Below are 19,568 nucleotides of genomic sequence, written 5' to 3' on the forward strand. Positions count from 1 at the left end.
GATATAGATTGTGAACAGCTGGGACCTCTGTACCAACTCCGGTGGATTCCAGCCTTTTTACTCAATAAGTTCAATTTCCATTCTATATCCATGATTCTCAATCCACCAGCATAAATGCACATTCATACATTGCCCTTAATACAGTGCCTTCTAAATATGATTAACAGCCTTTTATGTTCTAGCTTATCAAAGGCGTTCTGAGCATCCAAATAAAATAAAAATCTGATTCATCCTTACCTATACTGTTAGTTACAACTTCAAAATATTCTTTAAATTTAAGGGTTACGATTCTCCAGACCCATTATTGTCCACCCAAGCATCCAGTGACCACTTCCTAAATAATAGATTCCAGCACTTTCTCAACAATTAATGTGATTTTCCATTCCTCGTTTTCTATCCCACTCCAGTCTTAACAAATGGAGTCATTTGTTACTTTCAAATCTGTGGAAGCCATTCTACAATCCATGAAATTGTGAAAACTGGTTTGTGCATCCACTATCTCCACAGTCATCATTTTCAAAAATCCTTGTTGCAATCTTTTAGTACTGGAGATTAATTGACTTTCAATCCTTTTCATTTCTCCAATACAGAGGTTCTGAGGTATCATGACCCCATTTAAAGAAAATCTCATTATATGCAAATTGTCACATATTTTTGAAAACATTTTCCAAGATAATAATGTTTCATGGTATTGATAACACAATACAGCATATATTTCATTAGATTAAACATTACTTCGTTTTTCTTAGAATAACTGACAATCTATTGTATATTTATTGACGTTGTTGTGTACTTTGCCTGTAAAACTGCAACAAGTAAGAATTTCATTATTCCAGTTCATATGACAAATAAACAAAATTGACTCAATCTTGTTTAGGTGATTTTTTTTTAATGAAATGGAAGAATTAAAGTGTATGTAGAGCGATTTAATACGTAACTAGAAAAAAGAAGTTTACAATTTATGGAAAATCTGGACATATCTTGGGAACGGAACAATTACATAACCATGGGGTGCTTGTACAAAATTATTTTTTAAACAAATGCTCTCCTCTTCTGGGTGATGTTTCCCGTGTCATCTTAGCATCACAGAAATACACAATAGATAAATTCACCTTTTGGCCCTACACCAACACATTTGCACAAATCCTGCATTCTTTATTCTCCTTACATTTAACTCTCCCCAGTTCCCAATACTCATCTAAACTCAGGGAGCAATTTAAAACAATTAACCTAGATTTAGATATAGAGATATAGTGCAGAAACGGGCCCTTCGACCCACCGGGCCCGCGCCGCACAGCGATCCCCGCACATTAACACTATCCTACACCCACTAGGGACAATTTTTTAAAAACATTTCCCCAGCCAATTAACCTACATACCTGTACGTCTTTGGAGTGTGGGAGGAAACCGAAGATCTCGGAGAAAACCCACGCAGGTCACAGGGAGAACGTACAAACTCCGTGCAGACGGCGCCCGTAGTCAGGATCGAACCCGAGTCTCCAGCGCTGCATTCGCTGTAAGGCAGCAACTCTACCGCTGCGCAACCTACATCGTCCTACTTTTCACATATTACACTGTGAGATCTTCTACAACAAGGCTCTTTCCTTTTCAAGTTTCGAAGCATATTTTCCATATTTGTTTCATATTTCTAAAACAACAATAGTTACGCAAGTACAGAAGCAAAATTCCTCAGCAGGAAATATATGCATTAAAAATTTGAGAATGTTCTGGTAACTTTTCATTGTCAGCTTCAATTTGACAGATGCTGAGCACTAAAATATACTGAAAAAACAAAGCGCTGGAGTAACTCATCAGGTCAGACAGCATCTCCGAAGGACATGGATAGGTGACATTTCTTGTCAGGACACCTTGTTCAGACTGTTTGTAGGAGTCTGAACAAGGGTCCCTGAACAGAGTCTGAACAGAGATGCTGCCTGACACATTGAGTTACTCCAGCACTTTGTTTTTGTTTTTTAAAACTCGCATTTGCAGTTCCTTATGTCGACTAAAATGCAATGGAACTACAATGCCCTCCATAATGTTTGGGACAAAGACCCATAATTTATTTATTTGCCTCTGTACTCCACAATTTGAGAATTATAATAGAAAGAAATCACGTGGTTAAAGTGCACATTGTCAGATTTTAATAAAAGCCATTTTTTTCATTTTGGTTTCACCATGTAGAAATTACAGCAGTGTCTATACATAGCACCCCCATTTCAGGGCACCATAATGTTTGGGACACAGCACTATCATGAAAATAAAAATAGTCATGTTTAGTATTTTGTTGCATATCCTTTACATGCAATGACTGCTTGAAGTCTGCGATTCATGGACATCACCAGTTGCTGGGTGTCTTCTCTGGTGTTGTTCTGCCAGGCCTGTATTACAGCCATCTTTACCTTATGCTTGTTTTGGGGGCGTGTTGCCTTCAGTTTTCCCTTCAGCATATAAAAGGCATGCTCAATTGGGTTCAGATCGGGTGATTGACTTGGCCACTCAAGAATTGAACATTTTTCAGCTTTGAAAAACTCCTTTGTTGCTTTAGCAGTATGTTTGGAATCATTGTCTTGCTGTAGAATGGCCAATGAGTTTTGAGGCATTTGTTTGAACTTGAGCAGATAGGATGTGTCTATACACTTCAGAATTCATTATGCTACTACCATCAGCAATTGTATCATCAATGAATATAGTCTGATATCAGTGGTGGGGAAGATGCTGGAGTCAATTATAAAAGACGAAATTGCGGAGCATTTGGATAGCAGTAACAGGATCGTTCCGAGTCAGCATAGATTTACGAAGGGGAAATCATGCTTGACTAATCTTCTGGAATTTTTTGAGGATGTAACTAGGAAAATGGACAGGGAAGAGCCGGTGGATGTAGTGTACCTTGACTTACAGAAAGCCTTCGACAAGGTCCCACATAGCAGATTAGTGCACCTTGACTTTCAGAAAGCCTTCGACAAGGTCCCACATAGGAGAAAATTAGAGCACATGGTATTGGAGGTAGGGTACTGACATGGATAGAAAATTGCTTGGCAGACAGAAAGCAAAGAGTGGGGATAAATGGGTCCCTTTCAGAATGGCAGGCAGTGACTAGTGGGGTACCGCAAGGCTCGGTGCTGGGACCGCAGTTATTTACAATATACATTAATGACTTGGATGAAGGGATTAAAACTAACATTAGCAAATTTGGAGATGATACAAAGCTGGGTGGTAGTGTGAACTGTGAGGAAGATGCTATGAGGTTGCAGGGTGACTTGGGCAGGTTGTGTGAGTGGGCGGAAGCATTGCAGATGCAGTTTAATGTGGATAAGTGTGAGGATATCCACTTTGGTGGTAAGAATAGGAAGGCAGATTATTATCTGAATGGTGTCAAGTTGGGAAAAGGGGACGTACAACGAGTTCTGGGTGTCCCAGTGCATCAGTCACTGAAAGGAAGCATGCAGGTACAGCAGGCAGTGAAGAATGCCAATGGAATGTTGGCCTTCATAACAAGAGGAGTTGAGTATAGGAGCAAAGAGGTCCTTCTGCAGTTGTACAGGGCCCTAGTGAGACCGCACCTGGAGTACTGTGTGCAGTTTTGGTCCCCAAACTTGAGGAAGCATACTCTTGCTATTGAGGGCGTGTAGCGTAGATTCACTAGTTTAATTCCCGGAATGGCGGGACTGTCGTATGTTGAAAGACTGGAGTGACTAGGCTTGTATACACTGGAATTTAGAAGGATAACAGGGGATCTTATTGAAACATATAAGATTATTAAGGGGTTGGACACGTTAAGAGGCAGGAAACATGTTCCCAATGTTGGGGGAATCCAGAACCAGGGGCCACAGTTTAAGAATAAGGGGTAGGCCATTTAGAACGATGAGGAAAAACCTTTTTCAGTAAGAGGGTTATAAATCTGCGGAATTCTCTGCCTCAGAAGGCAGTGGAGGCCAATTCTCTGAATGCTTTCAAGCGAGAGCTAGATAGAGCTCTTAAGGATAGCGGAGTCAGAGGGTATGGGGAGAAGGCAGGAATGGGGTACTGATTGAGAATGATCAGCCATGATCACATTGAATGGTGGTGCTGGCTCGAAGGGCCGAATGGCCTACTCCTGCACCTATAGTCTATTGTGAGCCAGTAGCTTCAGCAGCCAGATGTGCCCAGGCCATAGCATTCCCACCACCGTGTTTCACAGATGAGGTGGTATGCTTTGGATCTTGGGCAGTTCCTTCTCTCCTCCATACTTTGCTCTTGCCATCACTCTGATGCAAGTTAATCTTTGTCTCATCTGTCCACAAGAACCTTTTCCAGAAATGTGGTTGCTCTTTTAAGTACTTATTGGCAAACTGTAACCTGGCCATCCTATTTTTGCAGCTAACCAGTGGTTTGCATCTTGCAGTGTAGCCTCTGTATTTCTGTTCATGAAGTCTTCGGCAGACAGTGGTTATTGACAAATCCACTCAACTCCTGAAGAGTGTTTCAGATCTGTCGGACAGATGTTTGGGGATTTTTGAGAAAGAGTGGATAGAGTCTCCAGTTTCAGGTCCCTGAAACCCACATCTCAGATGATCTCACATGGTCAACCAACACAAACTCTCTGGTTAAGAAGGAACAACAGCAGCTTCACGTCCTAAGAACACTCAGGAAAGTCAACCTGCCACAATAGCTGCTAGTGTCCTTCTACCGCTGCTCCATTGAGAGTGTCCTGACACATGGGATCCTGGTGTGGTCTGGCAACAGCTCTGCAGCTGACAAGAAGGCTCCGCAGAGAATCATCATCACAGCCCAGAAGATCAGCAACACACATCAGCCTGCCCTGGAAGACATCTATAGCTCCCGTTGCCTGCGGAAGGCATCCTGCATCGTAAAGGACCAATCTCATCGTGCCCATCTCTTGTTTGCCCTTCTGCCCTCAGGAAAGCACTACAGGTCCATCAAAGCGCACACCACAAGACTAACAAACAGTTTATACCCAAAGGCAGACCTCCCAACATTTGATTTTACAAATTCATAATATTGATGTCCAAAATTCAGAATTTTACATCAAAATTCATAATATGGCGCGTTATGCAACTTTTCAGCAAAAAAAAGTATGCACGCTAAATGCGCAGACGTGTTGCACTACATTCATGTGTGAAAAATGACTATTATTTCCAACAGCCTGTAGTTCTTGGACTATATGTACAATGTCAGGCCTATCATGAGTATATTCTGCTATTTATAGAAAGGTTATTGAACAGAAATACTTTTTACAACACAAAGAAAAAAATGTTTTGTTTTGTTTTTTCTATTTTGCTTTTTCCTTACACATCCCAATTCTCTTGGTATTGAATAAAAGAACAATGGTCATAAAATGTATGACTAAGTTAGGAAGAAAGAGTTTCATTTAAAACTGCACATACCTAATTTCATTGAAGATATACAGTGGTCAGTGGCGGGGCATGTGTTTTGCGGAAAGATGTGAAGCGAAATGGGAATGGCGGAATTGAAATAAGAAAGCGGAAACTTTCCGCCAAATTCAGAAGGGTTGGGAGGTCTGCAAAGGACATCACCACACTGAACTCTGCACTGAAAGCACCCCCCCCTCTGTAGACAATATTTATACTGTACAATACCGACTGTGCAATACTGATATATTAATTTATATTTATTTTTATACTATTCTGTGCAATATCTTATATTCTGACAAGGTGCAATATCTTGTACTCTGATAAGGGTTTTTATTTTCCTCACTCTTTTACTGTTATTTTGTTATTTTTTATCTTGTACAATTGAGCCGCTCAGGCAGTGCACCTGAATTTTGTTGTATGCACCACTACAATGACAATAAAGAAATTTGATTTGATTTTCTTTATTATAGAGTGAATTCTTCTGTCATCAGCTGTGGAGGTCTTCCTTGGCCTGCCAATCCCTTTGTGATTAGTAAGCTCACCAGTGCTCTCTTTCTTCTTAATGATGTTCCAAACAGTTGATTTTGGTGAGCCTAAGGTTTGGCTGATGACTACAGTTTTATTCTTGTTTCTCAGTCTCATAATGGCTTCTTTGACTTTCATTGGCACAACTTTGGTCCTCATGTTGATAAACAGTGATAGAAGTTTCCAAAGGTGATGGAAAGACTGGAGGAAAGACTACCTGCCTTAAGGAGGCATTTAAACACACCTGAGCAATTACCAACACCTGTGAAGCTATGTGCCCCAAACATTAAGGTGCCCTGAAATGGGGGGGGGGGGGGGGGTTCAGCAGTGTTTGTGGGGGGGGTGGATTTCAGCAATGGGGGGGGGGTGATTTCAGCAATGAGGGGGGGATTACAGCAGTGTTTATACAGTATATAGTTGTCGTCCCCATTGGGGGGGGGGGATGACTATATACTGTATAAACACTGCTGTAATTTCTACATAATGAAACCAAAATGTTTTAAAATGGCCTTCATTAAAATCCGACAATGTGCACTTTAACCACGTGTAATTTTCTATTACAAATCTCACATTGTGGAGTACTGGGGCAAATAAATAAGTGATGGGTCTTTGTCCCAAACATTATGGAGGGCACTATATATTGCAGTCCAAGTTTTGTATCCCAATAAAAACAGAGGATGGTGACAACAATGATGACAACTGTATCGAAATAGCCCCAAGTAAACTTTCAACAGATGTAGACCTCATGTCTGAAGAAAGATCTCGACCCGAAACGTCACCCATTCCTTTTCTCCAGAGATGCTGCCTGACCCGCTGAGTTACTCCAGCATTTTGTGATAGACCTCATGCAATCATTTATAAATAATTTCCCACTCCAAATTAATCTGACTGTTTAGAAAACAAATTTAGATAATGCTCAAAAAAATCTGTTTCCAATTTCAATCTCTCCTGGGAATTTAAGATAAACATAAATGTTTTATTAAAAAAATGGTGACACTTTAATCTTTCAGCATTTCCAGATCTTACTCTCCATAGCAACACAGGGAGATCAGAAACACTTGCCCTGTTTACTACAATTTTTAATTAAAATTGAGCAGGATTATCGTATTAGCTCTCTTGTCTGCAACTCTGACTAACTGTTTACAATAGTATACTCCACATATCATCTGCAGGTTTTCATGATGAGATTGATTCAATTCAATATGCAGCCATATTCATTGATAAAGATCAAAATATGTACTTAGGGCAGGTCATTAGTGATAGGAGCAGAATTAGGCCATTCGGCCCATCTCATCTACTATACCATTCAATCATGGCTGATCTATCTCTCCCTCCTAACCCCATTCTCCTGCCTTCTTCCCCTAACCCCCAACACCCGTACTAATCAAGAATCTATCTATCTCTGCCTTAATAAATATCCATTGACGGCCTCCACAGCCTTATGTGGCAAAGAAGTCCACAGATTCACCACCCTCTGACTAAAGAAATTCCTCCTCATCTCCTTCCCTAAGGAAGGTCCTTTAATTCTGAGGCTATGACCTCTAGTCCTAGTCCCACTAGTGGAAACATTCTCTCCACATCCACTCTATCCAAACCCTTCACTATTCTGTACGTTTCAATGCGGCCCCCCCCTCATTCTTCTACATACTAGCGAGTTCTGGCCCAGTGCCTTCAAATACTCATCATATGTTAACCCACTCATTCCTGGGATCATTCTTGTAAACCTCCTCTCGACTCTCTCCAGGGCCAGCACATCCTTCCTACGATATGGTGCCCAAAATTGTTCACAATGCTCAAAATGCAGCCTGACCAGCATTTTGTACAGCTTCAGCATTATATCCCTGTTTTTGTATACAAGCCCTCTTGAAATAAATGCTAGCATTGCGTTTGCCTTCTTTACTACCGATTCGACTTGCTGATTAACTTTTTGGGAATCCTGCACAGGCACTCCTTTTGCACCTCCGATTTCTAGATTATCGTCTCGGTCTTTATTCCTACTAGAAAAATACATGACTCCAAACTTTGCTACACTATATTCCATCTGCCAGTTCTCTGCCCACTCTCCCAACCTGTCCAAGTCATTCTGCAGAGTTCCTGCTTTCACTGCACTACCTGCCCCTCCATCTATTTTCGTACCATCCGCAAACTTGGCCACAAAGCCTTCAATCCCCTCATCAAAATAATTTAAGATGATACTTAAACAAGATCATACTTTTAAGATGTCCAGGTGTGTTTGCATAATGCTACAAGAGATATAGGAATTCGACAAGAAGTGATGAAGCAGGACTTTGGATGTTGTTCGGCTGCATTTGTTTACTTCTCATGAACATAGATTCCTTGTGTGAATCTTATAACTCTACTCAGATTAAAACAAGAATCTCATTATCTCTACTCTTTATGTAAATTATTTTAAATGCAGCAATCAACATACCAGCTAAAAATGGTGAACAGAACAGATTAATCCTCAGAGCATTACAAAACAAAAAGGTACAGAAAATGCAAAAACACTTTTACTAATTGTATTCAGAACAGGCACAATACACAGCAGGGGAATTTATATAATTCCTCATCACACAAACCCCCACATTGCATGGAGGAGAAATTTGGAAGAAGATGTGATTTATACAATTCCCTGCATTTTAACATGCATCACTGGGAATAATTATTTGCACACTGATTGTATGTGCACTTTCTTGTATTCAGAATTACACATTGGAAAATAACTGCAAATTGGCACAATTCCTTAAAAGTTTTCGATTGCTTGCAAGGTTGTTCAGTATCAATAGAACCTACAGAATAACAACTGATGGATTCAGAGCTTCATTATCTCGTCAAACATGTTCTGTAAATTATCTTTCATAATTTACTTTAGAATGTAAGGTTTTCTTGCAACTTTTAATTCCAATTTGACATTAGTTGTGATACACAACCTAATTTCTCTTATCTCTCCAGTATGTACAGTTTACCTTCAGCTAGCTAGTAATTAAAAACGCCTCAGGAAAACAAAAGATCACATGCCACACTAAACACAAGACAGCTTGCAATATTCTGAAATTAATTTGAGATACCTCCTGGAACAAATTACTTCAAACCAACAATAAACTCTGTCAAATCTACCCATGACAATTTTGCAGTTTCTGTTTTTACCCTGAAGGTGACTACTTCAATCATTAAACAAAACATTTGAGGTTTAAAGAGACAACAATCACTTGCTCTTTTTCGAACGCATGGTCAAATTATACAGAAAAGCAATACCTTAATAACTACTTAGAATTTATGAGCATAAACAAAAAGGCAACGAAAGTTAATTCAGCTAGTCCTCATGAGATAGATAATTATGCATATTTTGAAAAGAGGAACAAAATAACCTACAGAGCTGGGCCACTGGCAATTCATTTTTGTGTTTGTTGGATCTTATTACTCCTGACTTGTATTTTCCCATTTAAAGTCAGATAAAATTCGAACACCCCCAGAAACTGGGTAATCAACTTTGTTTTTGCTATGCATTTGGCAGAGTTCCATAAAATTCAGTTTAGTTTATTGTCACATGTACGGAGGTACAGTGAAAAGGTTTTGTTGCCTGCTAACCTGTCAGCAGAAAGACTAAACATGGCTACAATCAAGCCATTTACAGTGTATAAATCCATGATAAGGGAATAACGTTTAGTGCAATGTAAAGCCAACAAAGTCCAATCAAGAATAGTCCGAGGGTCACCAATAGGTAGATAGTAGTTCAGCACTGCTACATCCATTTGCATGAATGTTATGTGGATTATGACAATAGCTCACAGGTAATCTTTGCAAGATGGAAAGTTACTGGTGTTAGACCAAGACTTGAGTGTGCAGTCCCTTACCCAAGAGTTTCTTCCAGGATTTAATGAGGGATTTTGCCAAGGATATGACGTCTTCTTCTTTACTTTGCTTCCTGATGGCATTTACAGACATCCCAATCCTGGTAGACTGTAAAACAATGAATACATATTACTTACCAAATTGATTAGATCCAACGTTTTGAAGAACTACAAAGAACTACAACACATTTCATTCCCATAGATAGACTTTGGAATAGATTAGGATCATTTGGCTGAGACAGTAATGGAGCATTACCACAGATGGAAACAGCCCACCTTTATGATGAAACCACACCTAGTTAGAAATTCAATTTGAAAATACATGGGTACTGGGCTATAGAACTCATTGGTAGGTTAAATATTGATACAATGAAATGAAGAGCCCAAGAGCAAGAAAATAATCACACCGATCTTCGATGTACAACTGAAGGAAACTGCCTGATCCAAAACTAAACGCAAGACAACACAGGCTCATGATACAAAGATCATTTGAGAAGCATAGCACTAAGAACCAGAGGTCATGCCTTCACGTGATGGTGATAAGGAATGAAAGGGCTGCTTTGAAAAGAGCTCAAAGACAATTTGTGTCTAACAATTGAAGGTAAGGACAAGCATCCAATAGTTAGGGCCCAACACAATAAAACTGATAATTTATTGTATGGTTGTTTGTTGTGATAGTTTGCCTGCAAGGAAGAAATTCATTGTTCCATTCCCAGAGCATATCACAATCAAACACTCTTGACTTAACTCTTGAACAGGCAAGAGAAATATTGGATGGCAATAGTCCCATTCACTTGGAAAATGGAGGAAGATGTCAGTTAATAAATTTTGTTGGAAGAATGAGGAAGTATACCAGACCAACACCACAGTCAATTGGTATTTCATTTAAAACTTTCAACAGGACTATTTCCCACATAGCCAGGAATGGAAACATGATAAGGAAGTCTTATAACTGCAGTGAAGATTTGAGATGCTAATGTATGGTTAACTGCTTTGAAGAAACAAAACAGGAGATGAGCTAGCAAATCCACTGCAAGGCTCCTGAGGGAAGTTGGAGTCAGAGGGCAGGCCCAAAGGAGGGCAATCAAAGAATTTGCAAATGCCGCCGAACGGAGCAGTCACTGGCTGTGGCTGAAAAGAAAAGATACTGTCTGGGCTGCCACGTGACCATCTAGAGGCTAACCATAAGACACACACCCAGGTCTGATCACCCTGCGGTGGGCCTGCCTCAACTGAGGGTGTCTTGTGATAAAAGGCCGAAACACCCAGTGACGTTGAGGTACACAACTGAAGATGTGTCGGAATGGTAGCAACATTACCTAGTGGTCACCCCCAAGAACAACACCAGTCAATTGTAGTGCAAACCTTAGGGATTGTAACATTTAGTCCTACTAATCAATATGGAGAATATGAGGTTTATGAGATAAGGCCAATGATAGTGATATCGAATAGCAAGCAAATGATGACTATCGAACATTGGAGAGAACACACCTAGAGTGCTGGGTACAATTTAGGTCCTGGTAGTCAAAGAAGTATATGCTTGTCTCGGAGCTAATGCAGTGGCTATCTATCATAATGATTCTCAGGATGGGGAACTTGCTCCAAGCGGTGAGACAATGAGTAAAATTGGCCTATATTCACTTTAGAAGAATGAGAGGCAATCTTGAGGCATTAAAAATCATGAAAGAGATTGAAAAGATAAATGACAGAAGGATGACTGACAGGAGGAAACTAGTTCATCCAATTGGAAACTCAAGAGTGTTTTATTGTCATAAGTCTCGAAATAGAACAATGAAATTCTTACTTGCAACACAACAGATATGTAAACATGGAACCAATGCACTCAGTAGATACCTTAATGAACAAAGGAGTTCAATAATATATTAAATTATTAAATAATATATTAAATATATAAATTAAAAGTTTGGAATTAGGAGGGGCAAAAGTCAACGAGAATGATTATTTCTGCACACTAGAAGTTGCAAATTTTTGAATTCTCTACCCCAGAGGACTGTGGTTTACTTAGTCTTGGATACATTCAAGATTCTACATTCAAGATTATATTTTTGAACACAAAGGAAATCAGGAATAAAGGGGACTGAGCAGCCACTGCTGAAGGTACAGAATCAACCACAATCGTAAGGCATGGCAGAGCACATACAAAGAGTGCTATGTCCTGGTTCCAATATAATTAAAATAATTAATAAGAGTGGAAAGTATTTACAATATCTCGCGGGAGGATGGATGAAATATACTGGAGAATAATTTAATGAATATGTTGGATAATAGATCGTCAATTCTGTCAATATTTTTTAATTTTTCATTTTAATGGCAAATAAATAGATTCCTTGTTGAACGTGGACCTTTTCTCCTTCATATTACTGTGGTACCAGAAGGAAAAATAGAGAAATAATTATTTGAAATTAATAAACTTTGGAAAGGCACCTTGCATTTCACCTTCTCCAGTTTAGTCTCACAAACAACATCAATTTATACAGATTTAAGAGTTAAGTCAAGAGAGTTTTATTGTGATATATACCAAAATGGAACAATGAAATTCATACATGCAGTCGCACAATACTCAGTATTATATCATCAGTAAATATAGAACCCCACTAAAAGCTATAAATGAGACATGTGTTAGGTAGACTTGGATTGCAACTAGCCCCAAAAAAAAATCAATGATTCCATTTTCTTGTAAACAAAATATATAAGTGTGTGAAATATTTCAAACTAAAAGTAGTATTAACATTAAACTTCAGCAAATTGTTGAAACTGAATAGAAATTAATTTCTAGGCAGCTGCCTACGTGGTTGTGTAATGGCAACTTTCCAACTCTTCCAGTAAAGTCTTTTCTAATTGCCATTACTACACGGAGTCGGAATGAACTTACACAAACCCCAACAGAACAGATCTTCCAGTTGTTTTTCCAGTTTAATTAGTTGTTTATTGAAGTAGTTGTACAAACAAGGAGATGAACATACCAGGCTGTACTTATTTCACATACAAGTCTGCTCTGTTCCCCTGTATGCTCACAGCTCTGGTCGCAGGTCTGGTACGAAATGTATCCTCTCCCTCCCTCTATCTAACTCCTCCCAGTCCCTGTACCCATATATACACCTCCTCCTAGTCCGTTATGCCTATATATATATATATATATATATATATATATATATATATATATATATATATTCATCTAACGACAGCCCCCAAGTGTCCAAAATAATACGGCAAGATATATCTAGACAAAATAGTATAAGATGCTAACAATAGCTAGCCTAATCATAAATGGCTCCTGCACACCGGCCCCTAACTATTCTTTTATATAGCGCTTTCCAAATGCTCAAAGACGCTTTACAAAAACAGTCAAGACATAAAAACAAACAAAAGATTTGTCCTGACGGAGAAGCGGCGAACAAACAGCGCCAGCGTCCTCTCACGTCAGGGTCCGGCAGTAGACAGTAAAAAACACAAGACACACAATTACAATTTTAACACAAACAACCATCACAGTGATTGCTCCAGGCACACCCTCAATGTGATGGAAGGCAAAGAAAAGTCTTATCTCCTCCTTATTCTTCTCCCGTGGTCAGGCAGTCAAACTGCTGCCTCGAGGCGAGCGAGGCTCCCGACTTTTGAAGCCCCCGCCGGGCGATGGAAAGTCCCAGGCCGAGCCGAGCAGGCCGATGAAGGTCCTAAGCCCCCACCGGGCGATGGAAAGTGCCACGGCTGAGCCACGCAGGGTGATGGAGGTCCTGCGAGCGGGTCGATCAAACCTCGCGCTTCGGGGCAGTCGAAGCTGCTACGGCTGGAGCTCCCGAAAGCCGGTCGCCAGCCAGGGACCTGCGAGCTCCCGATGTTGCGGTCTGCAGGGCCCACGGCCGAAGCCTCCGAGATGGAAAGTCCAGGCCCTGCAACCGGAGTCTTCAAGGTCGATCCCAGCTGGAGGCCGCCGACTCCACAGTGTTAGTGTTAGGCCGTAGCGTGAACGAAGATACGACACGATAAAGGTCGCATCTCCGTTGAGGAGATTAGAAAAAAAGGTTTCCCCCACCCCTCCACATATACAGAGCTAAAAATAAATCAGAACATACATTTAAACGATAACAATAGACAAAGACAAAAAGACAGAGAGACTGCCGGTGAGCCGCAGCTATAATAGAGCTATAAAACCTTTACACATAATGAAAAAAGGTATGTATTATGTGTTGGCATCTAATCTACTTTAGTGATTCTTCAATCTTTAGGGTCTCCAGTTTTTGCTGTACTCAGGTATCAGCTTCTAGGAGCAGACATATCTTAGTTATCGGTCTTTCCAAGATGTTGCTTTTAGTCTGAAGTCGAACTGTGCGCACAAGACCTTGTGCATCTGGTATGGTCTCCAATATTCTGCCCATTCGCCAGGAGCCTCGTGGAGTAGTGGAATCAGCCACCACGACAATGTCACCTGGAACAAAGCTTCTTTTTTATCTTTTCCTTTAGTTTGCCAGGATCTTTTTCAAGGCTACTCACAACAGTCTGAATTTTCTTTCTCCTTCGAGTTAGCTGAAAGAGTGTTGTCTTTACTTTAAGAAGCCAAGCTACGGCAGTCTTCAGATTCCTCCATGATGAGAAATAGGTGATCAAAGAGTTTGCGGAATTCAATGGATTTTTGACAATGACATTCATTGTGATGTCTTGCTTGATTTCTGGATCATTTGCAGAGATTAGATTCCAAATGAGGTTTTGGTCATTCTCTGTCTGGCTTACATAGAAACTCTGGTCTCTTGATCCATCTTTTACAGCTTAAGAAGCGGTCTGCAGCTAGTCCTCTAGAGGCTTAATCTGCAGGATTTTCCTTTGTGCTAACATATCTCCATTGTGATACATCAGTAGCATCCCTTACAAAAGAGATCCTGTTTGCTACAAATGTTTGAAAACGTTTGGTTTCGTTGTTGATGTACTTAAGCGCTGTTGTGCTATCGGGCCAGAAGATAGATTTGTCCAGTTGAAGCTGTAATTGTTTTTGCAGCATTGTGTCAACTCTGACAGCTAGGACTGCAGCTGTAAGCTCCATTCTGGGAATCGTCATTTGTTTTACTGGTGCCACTCTGAATTTTCCCATTATGAATGCAACATGCACTTCTTTGCTGTTGTCTTCCAGTCTTAGATATGAAACAGTACCGTAGCCTCTTTCGCTGGTGTCTGAAAAGTGGTGCATCTGTGCATATCTGATTTGACCAAAGCTAGTGGGCTTCATGCACCGCTCCACCTTAAACTCCACAATCTTGTTGAGATCTGTTAGCCATCCTGTCCATCGCTGAGAGAAGGTTTGGGGTATGTTTTCATCCCATCCAAGTTTTTCCTTGCAGAGCTCCTGCATAATTAGCTTGGCTGGCAGACTAAATGGTGCTAGAAATCCTAAAGGGTCGTATATAGAACCGACCACGGACAAGATGCCATGTCTAGTGTATGGTCGTTCCTGTGCAGCAATTCTGAACTTGAAAACATCTATTTCAATGCACCAGCGCAATCCCAGTGCTCTTTCCATAGGCAGATTGTCTTTGTCCAAGTCCAACTCCTTGATCTCTTTGGTTCTGTTTTCTTGTGGAATGGATGCCAGTACAGCACGGCTGTTGCTGATCCATTTTGACAGCATGAATCCTCCCATTTGGCAGATTGCAGTCAGGTCTTTCACCATCTGAACTGCTTCCTGTTCTGAAGGCATGGATTTTAAACAATCATCTACGTAGAAGTTGGTCTTTACTGTGTTTGTCACCTCTGCTGAAAAGTGAGTTTTGTTATTTTCAGCAGTTTTCCTAATGCATAGTTTGCACAACTTGGTGACGACACAGCTCCAAAAAGATGTACCTTCATCCGGTATTCAACAAGGCCTTGCTGCACATCACCATCGGGCCACCACAGAAATCGCTGATAGTCAATATACTTTTCTGATGCCCTGACCTGATGAAACATTGCCTTGATATTGGCCATCAATGCAAACAATTCTTGTCTGAATCTTATGAGAACTCCAATGTGAGCTGGTTAGGGCTGGACCCTGCAGCAGTTGGCAGTTAAGTGATGTTCCTTTCAAGACTGCACCACTGTCAAAGACCACCCTTAAAGTTCCTTTCTTTAGGTGATACACCCCGTGGTGAGGGATGTACCAGAGTTCTCCATGACTTTGATTCAGCTGGTACCCTGTCAGCATAACCATTGTCAATCATTTCTGTGAGGAAGGATGTACATTCATCGTGTAACTGCTCATTCTTGCCAAACTTGCGTTTCAAGCTCTGGATGCGCTGCTCTGCAATGCAACGGTTATTTGGCATGCTGGCTTGCTTGAAAGGCAAGTCTAGACAATAGTGTCCATCTGGCATCCTTGCTGAGCGATTCATAATGTCCAAGAACTTTACATCTTCTCTGGACATTTCCTCTATTTCCTTACTGGTTCTTTCACTGAAGTCGTGATTGTAATTGTTTGACCAGTAGCTCCTCTAGGTTTGCGATGGAAATTCGATTGACAGCAGCAGCAGGGCAGCCATTTACATTCCGAATGGCCTACTCCTGCACCTATTGTCTATTCTCAGGGGGCCATAGATGACCATAGATGACCAACCCCTGGAGGGTTTTTACAGCGTATGGTCCATCCCCTTGGCTATTGACCAGCTCCCAAGGTTCCAATACCTTTAAAGCATTTGTCTCGATGAGTAGGTCAATGCCAGAGTCTATTTCAGGAATCTTGATATCCTTCAGGTAAGGCCATTGTTTCAAGTCTTCTTGTCTGGGAATGTTTAGCTGAGAAACAGGCATGGTCTTATGTGTGAACACATCAGATAGTTGAATAAAATAGTCTTTGGCCAGGCTAGACGTTTCCAAACCTGAGATAAGACGAATGATCACAGGCTTCACTTGGTTCATGGTACGCAAGAGAATTTTGGTCTTTTGTCTTGTAATGTTCAGCCTTCCCATCAAGCTTTCTGTGCAAAAGGTAGATGAACTTCCATGATTCAAAAATGCATATGTTTGCAATACTGTGCTCCCCTTGTGGCTCTTCACTTGTACTGGTACAATGGAGAAGATGCAGGTTTCATCACAGGCCCCAATATGCCCACACATTTGAGATGGGAGAACAGCATCACTCCCATTTGACAATAGACAATAGACAATAGGTGCAGGAGTAGGCCATTCAGCCCTTCGAGCCAGCACCGCCATTCAATGCGATCATGGCTGATCACTCTCAATCAGTACCCCGTTCCTGCCTTCTCCCCATACCCCCTCACTCCGCTATCCTTAAGAGCTCTATCCAGCTCTCTCTTGAAAGCATCCAACGAACTGGCCTCCACTGCCTTCTGAGGCAGAGAATTCCACACCTTCACCACTCTCTGACTGAAAAAGTTCTTCCTCATCTCCGTTCTAAATGGTTTTTCATTCTGTTCTGTATGTTCTGGTTTCTTTTCTTTGTCCTTTTGTTCAATGTGAAGTATTTCAGGATGATTTTCTTTGCACACATCACAAGCCAAACGACTCTTGCAGTCTTTGCTCATGTGACCTATTTTCAGACATCCAAAACAGACTCCCTTCTCCTTTAAGAAGTCTATCTTTTCTTTGTGCCCCTTCTTCTTGATCTGTGGACACCACCCGAATGTGTGACCACTTTTATTACAGAACAAACAAGAACCTTGTGGTTTAGCGGTAGATACATCTCTTTTCATTCCCTTTGTTGTCAGATTTTCTTGCACCTGTGCTTCTACAGGTGTTGCATTTGTTGCAAATCTGCTTCCTCGTAGTTGCTGCCTTTCTCTTGCCTTAGCAAAAGTAGAGCTTTTGACAGTTGCAACTTGCTTAGCATCCTGGATGTTTCCAAAAAGTGGATCTGATAGTTTGTCCCGCCCCCCTGACATCAGTCTGAAGAAGGTTCTCGACCCGAAAAGTCACCCATTCCTTCTCTCCTGAGATGCTGCCAGACCTGCTGAGTTACTCCAGCATTTTGTGAATAAATACCTTGGATCTGATAGTATCTTCACCTGTTTCTCTATGAAGTCTACCAGGTCAGAAAATCTAGCTCGATGTCCAAGCTTTTCCTGTAGCTTATATGCCCTATCCCTCCACTTGTCTCTGAGCTTGTAAGGCAGTTTTAGAAGGATAGTCTTCATAGAGAAACAGGTGAAGATACTATCAGATCCACTTTTTGACAAATCAAATTCTATCAATATTGACAATATTGATTTGTTGTAAATGTTAAAGATGCACCTCTGCATTGGCAGGAAATATGACACAATTAAAATTAACTTAAAATGGTGACCTTTAGCTCAGGTCAGACGTAGTAAAATCTGATTACAGTTAAATATGGAATTTTCCCCCACTAATAAACTGATGTTAATTTTACACTCTTGCCCTGATCTATCACAATCAAGAAAAATATGGACGTTATACATTTTATGTACCTTTAGCAGTTAATTGCACTTTCACAGGTGTATTTGCTCTGCACTGCTTTCTTTTTGAAAAATATACTTCAGTTTATTAAAAGTTCCAATTAAGAACCCACCCTTAATCTACATGATTAGAAATTAAAATCTTAACTAAAAGTAGTTTCAAGTAATATTTTTCTGGATGTTCTGGAAGAATGGGAACAAAACAAGGAGAACATCATGGAGACACAAGAAAGTCCAGATGCTGGAACCTTGAACAGAACACAAAGAGTTGGAGATATTCAGCGGGTCAGGTAGCATCTGTGGAGGGAATGGACAGGTGATGTTTCAGGTCGGGACATTTTTTCATGTTTGGTTGCTGCTTGTCTTGATATTTAAAGAACAACCTGCGAAATCAGGAGATCTGACATGTTTTGTCTGCCCTGTGTGGAGGGCAAGTGAATCTGCTCAGTCAGATCTCCTGATTCCAGCATCTGGACTTTCTTGTGCTCAAATACTTTACAAAGTATAAAATGTGATTAATCTAACAGCATATGTTTTGTCTGACATAGCTGCAGAGACTCTCATTCCATGGGTGTCTCAGTAGTGTCAAGTTGGCAGCAATCCATTATTGGAGGTATTGTCATGTCCATGGTTGGCCACAGAGTGGGCCAAGGATCTTGTGGTGAGGACAAAAAAAAAGACGTACCCATCAGCAATGTGGCAACTCCCAAAGACCTCACCTAATGATTAATGCATTCAGGGGTTCAGGTCCTCCCCAATCACATAAGAAACGAGACAATCTTCAGGAGGACCTTCAACCACACTCTCATGCCTCGACAGCTCTCTCTGTGTGGAGGGCAAGTTCACCACAACACAATTTCTTTACTGTAGGATACTGCCAAGCATCCATGGCAGATCCCCACCTCGCCAGCAAATCCCTGCTGTGCTTCTCAATCTGCCGTCTCACAAGGTCATCAAGGTACTCATCTCATCTATTGCGATTTCAGTGAGGAAAAAAAAGTAGCTACTTAGGCACTGGGATTTGCCAAAATTGCTGACTTTGCACAAGTGCAGGCTACCATTGACTGCGTTCACTTCCCCATTTGAAGTCAATGAATACAATAGACCTTTCATCAATAGGAATGGTTTACACTCATGCAATTTGGAAATGGTTATGGGTCATGAGAAGCATTTCCTCTCTGTGAATGCCACATATATAGAATGTTCACAACTCCATCAATCTAAGTTTAGGTTTATTATTGTCACATACACAGATGTACAGTGAAAAGCTTTATTTTGCATGCTATCCAGACAGATCAGATAGATTCAGTTCAAACTCAAGTACAATAGGTGGAGCAAAGGGGAAGATAGTGTGCAGAATGTAGTTTTCAGAGTTATAGCGCATCAGCTCCGTGGACAAAGAG

At 40.7% G+C, this 19,568-nt stretch overlaps 1 protein-coding gene across 7 annotated transcripts in view; it reads right to left on the minus strand.

The window, feature by feature from the left end:
- tcea1 (transcription elongation factor A (SII), 1) overlaps positions 1-19,568 on the minus strand; it is a 90,636-nt gene that overhangs the window by 21,749 nt on the left and 49,319 nt on the right. For all 7 annotated transcript variants that reach the window (XM_078397395.1, XM_078397388.1, XM_078397387.1 and 4 more), the window contains one exon: positions 9,755-9,860. In XM_078397395.1, the coding sequence (XP_078253521.1) occupies positions 9,755-9,860 (106 nt within the window). The remainder of the gene's footprint in view (positions 1-9,754; positions 9,861-19,568) is intronic.

The sequence above is a fragment of the Rhinoraja longicauda genome, chromosome 4 (assembly GCF_053455715.1).
Source record: "Rhinoraja longicauda isolate Sanriku21f chromosome 4, sRhiLon1.1, whole genome shotgun sequence".
Classification (NCBI taxonomy): Eukaryota; Metazoa; Chordata; class Chondrichthyes; order Rajiformes; family Arhynchobatidae; genus Rhinoraja; species Rhinoraja longicauda.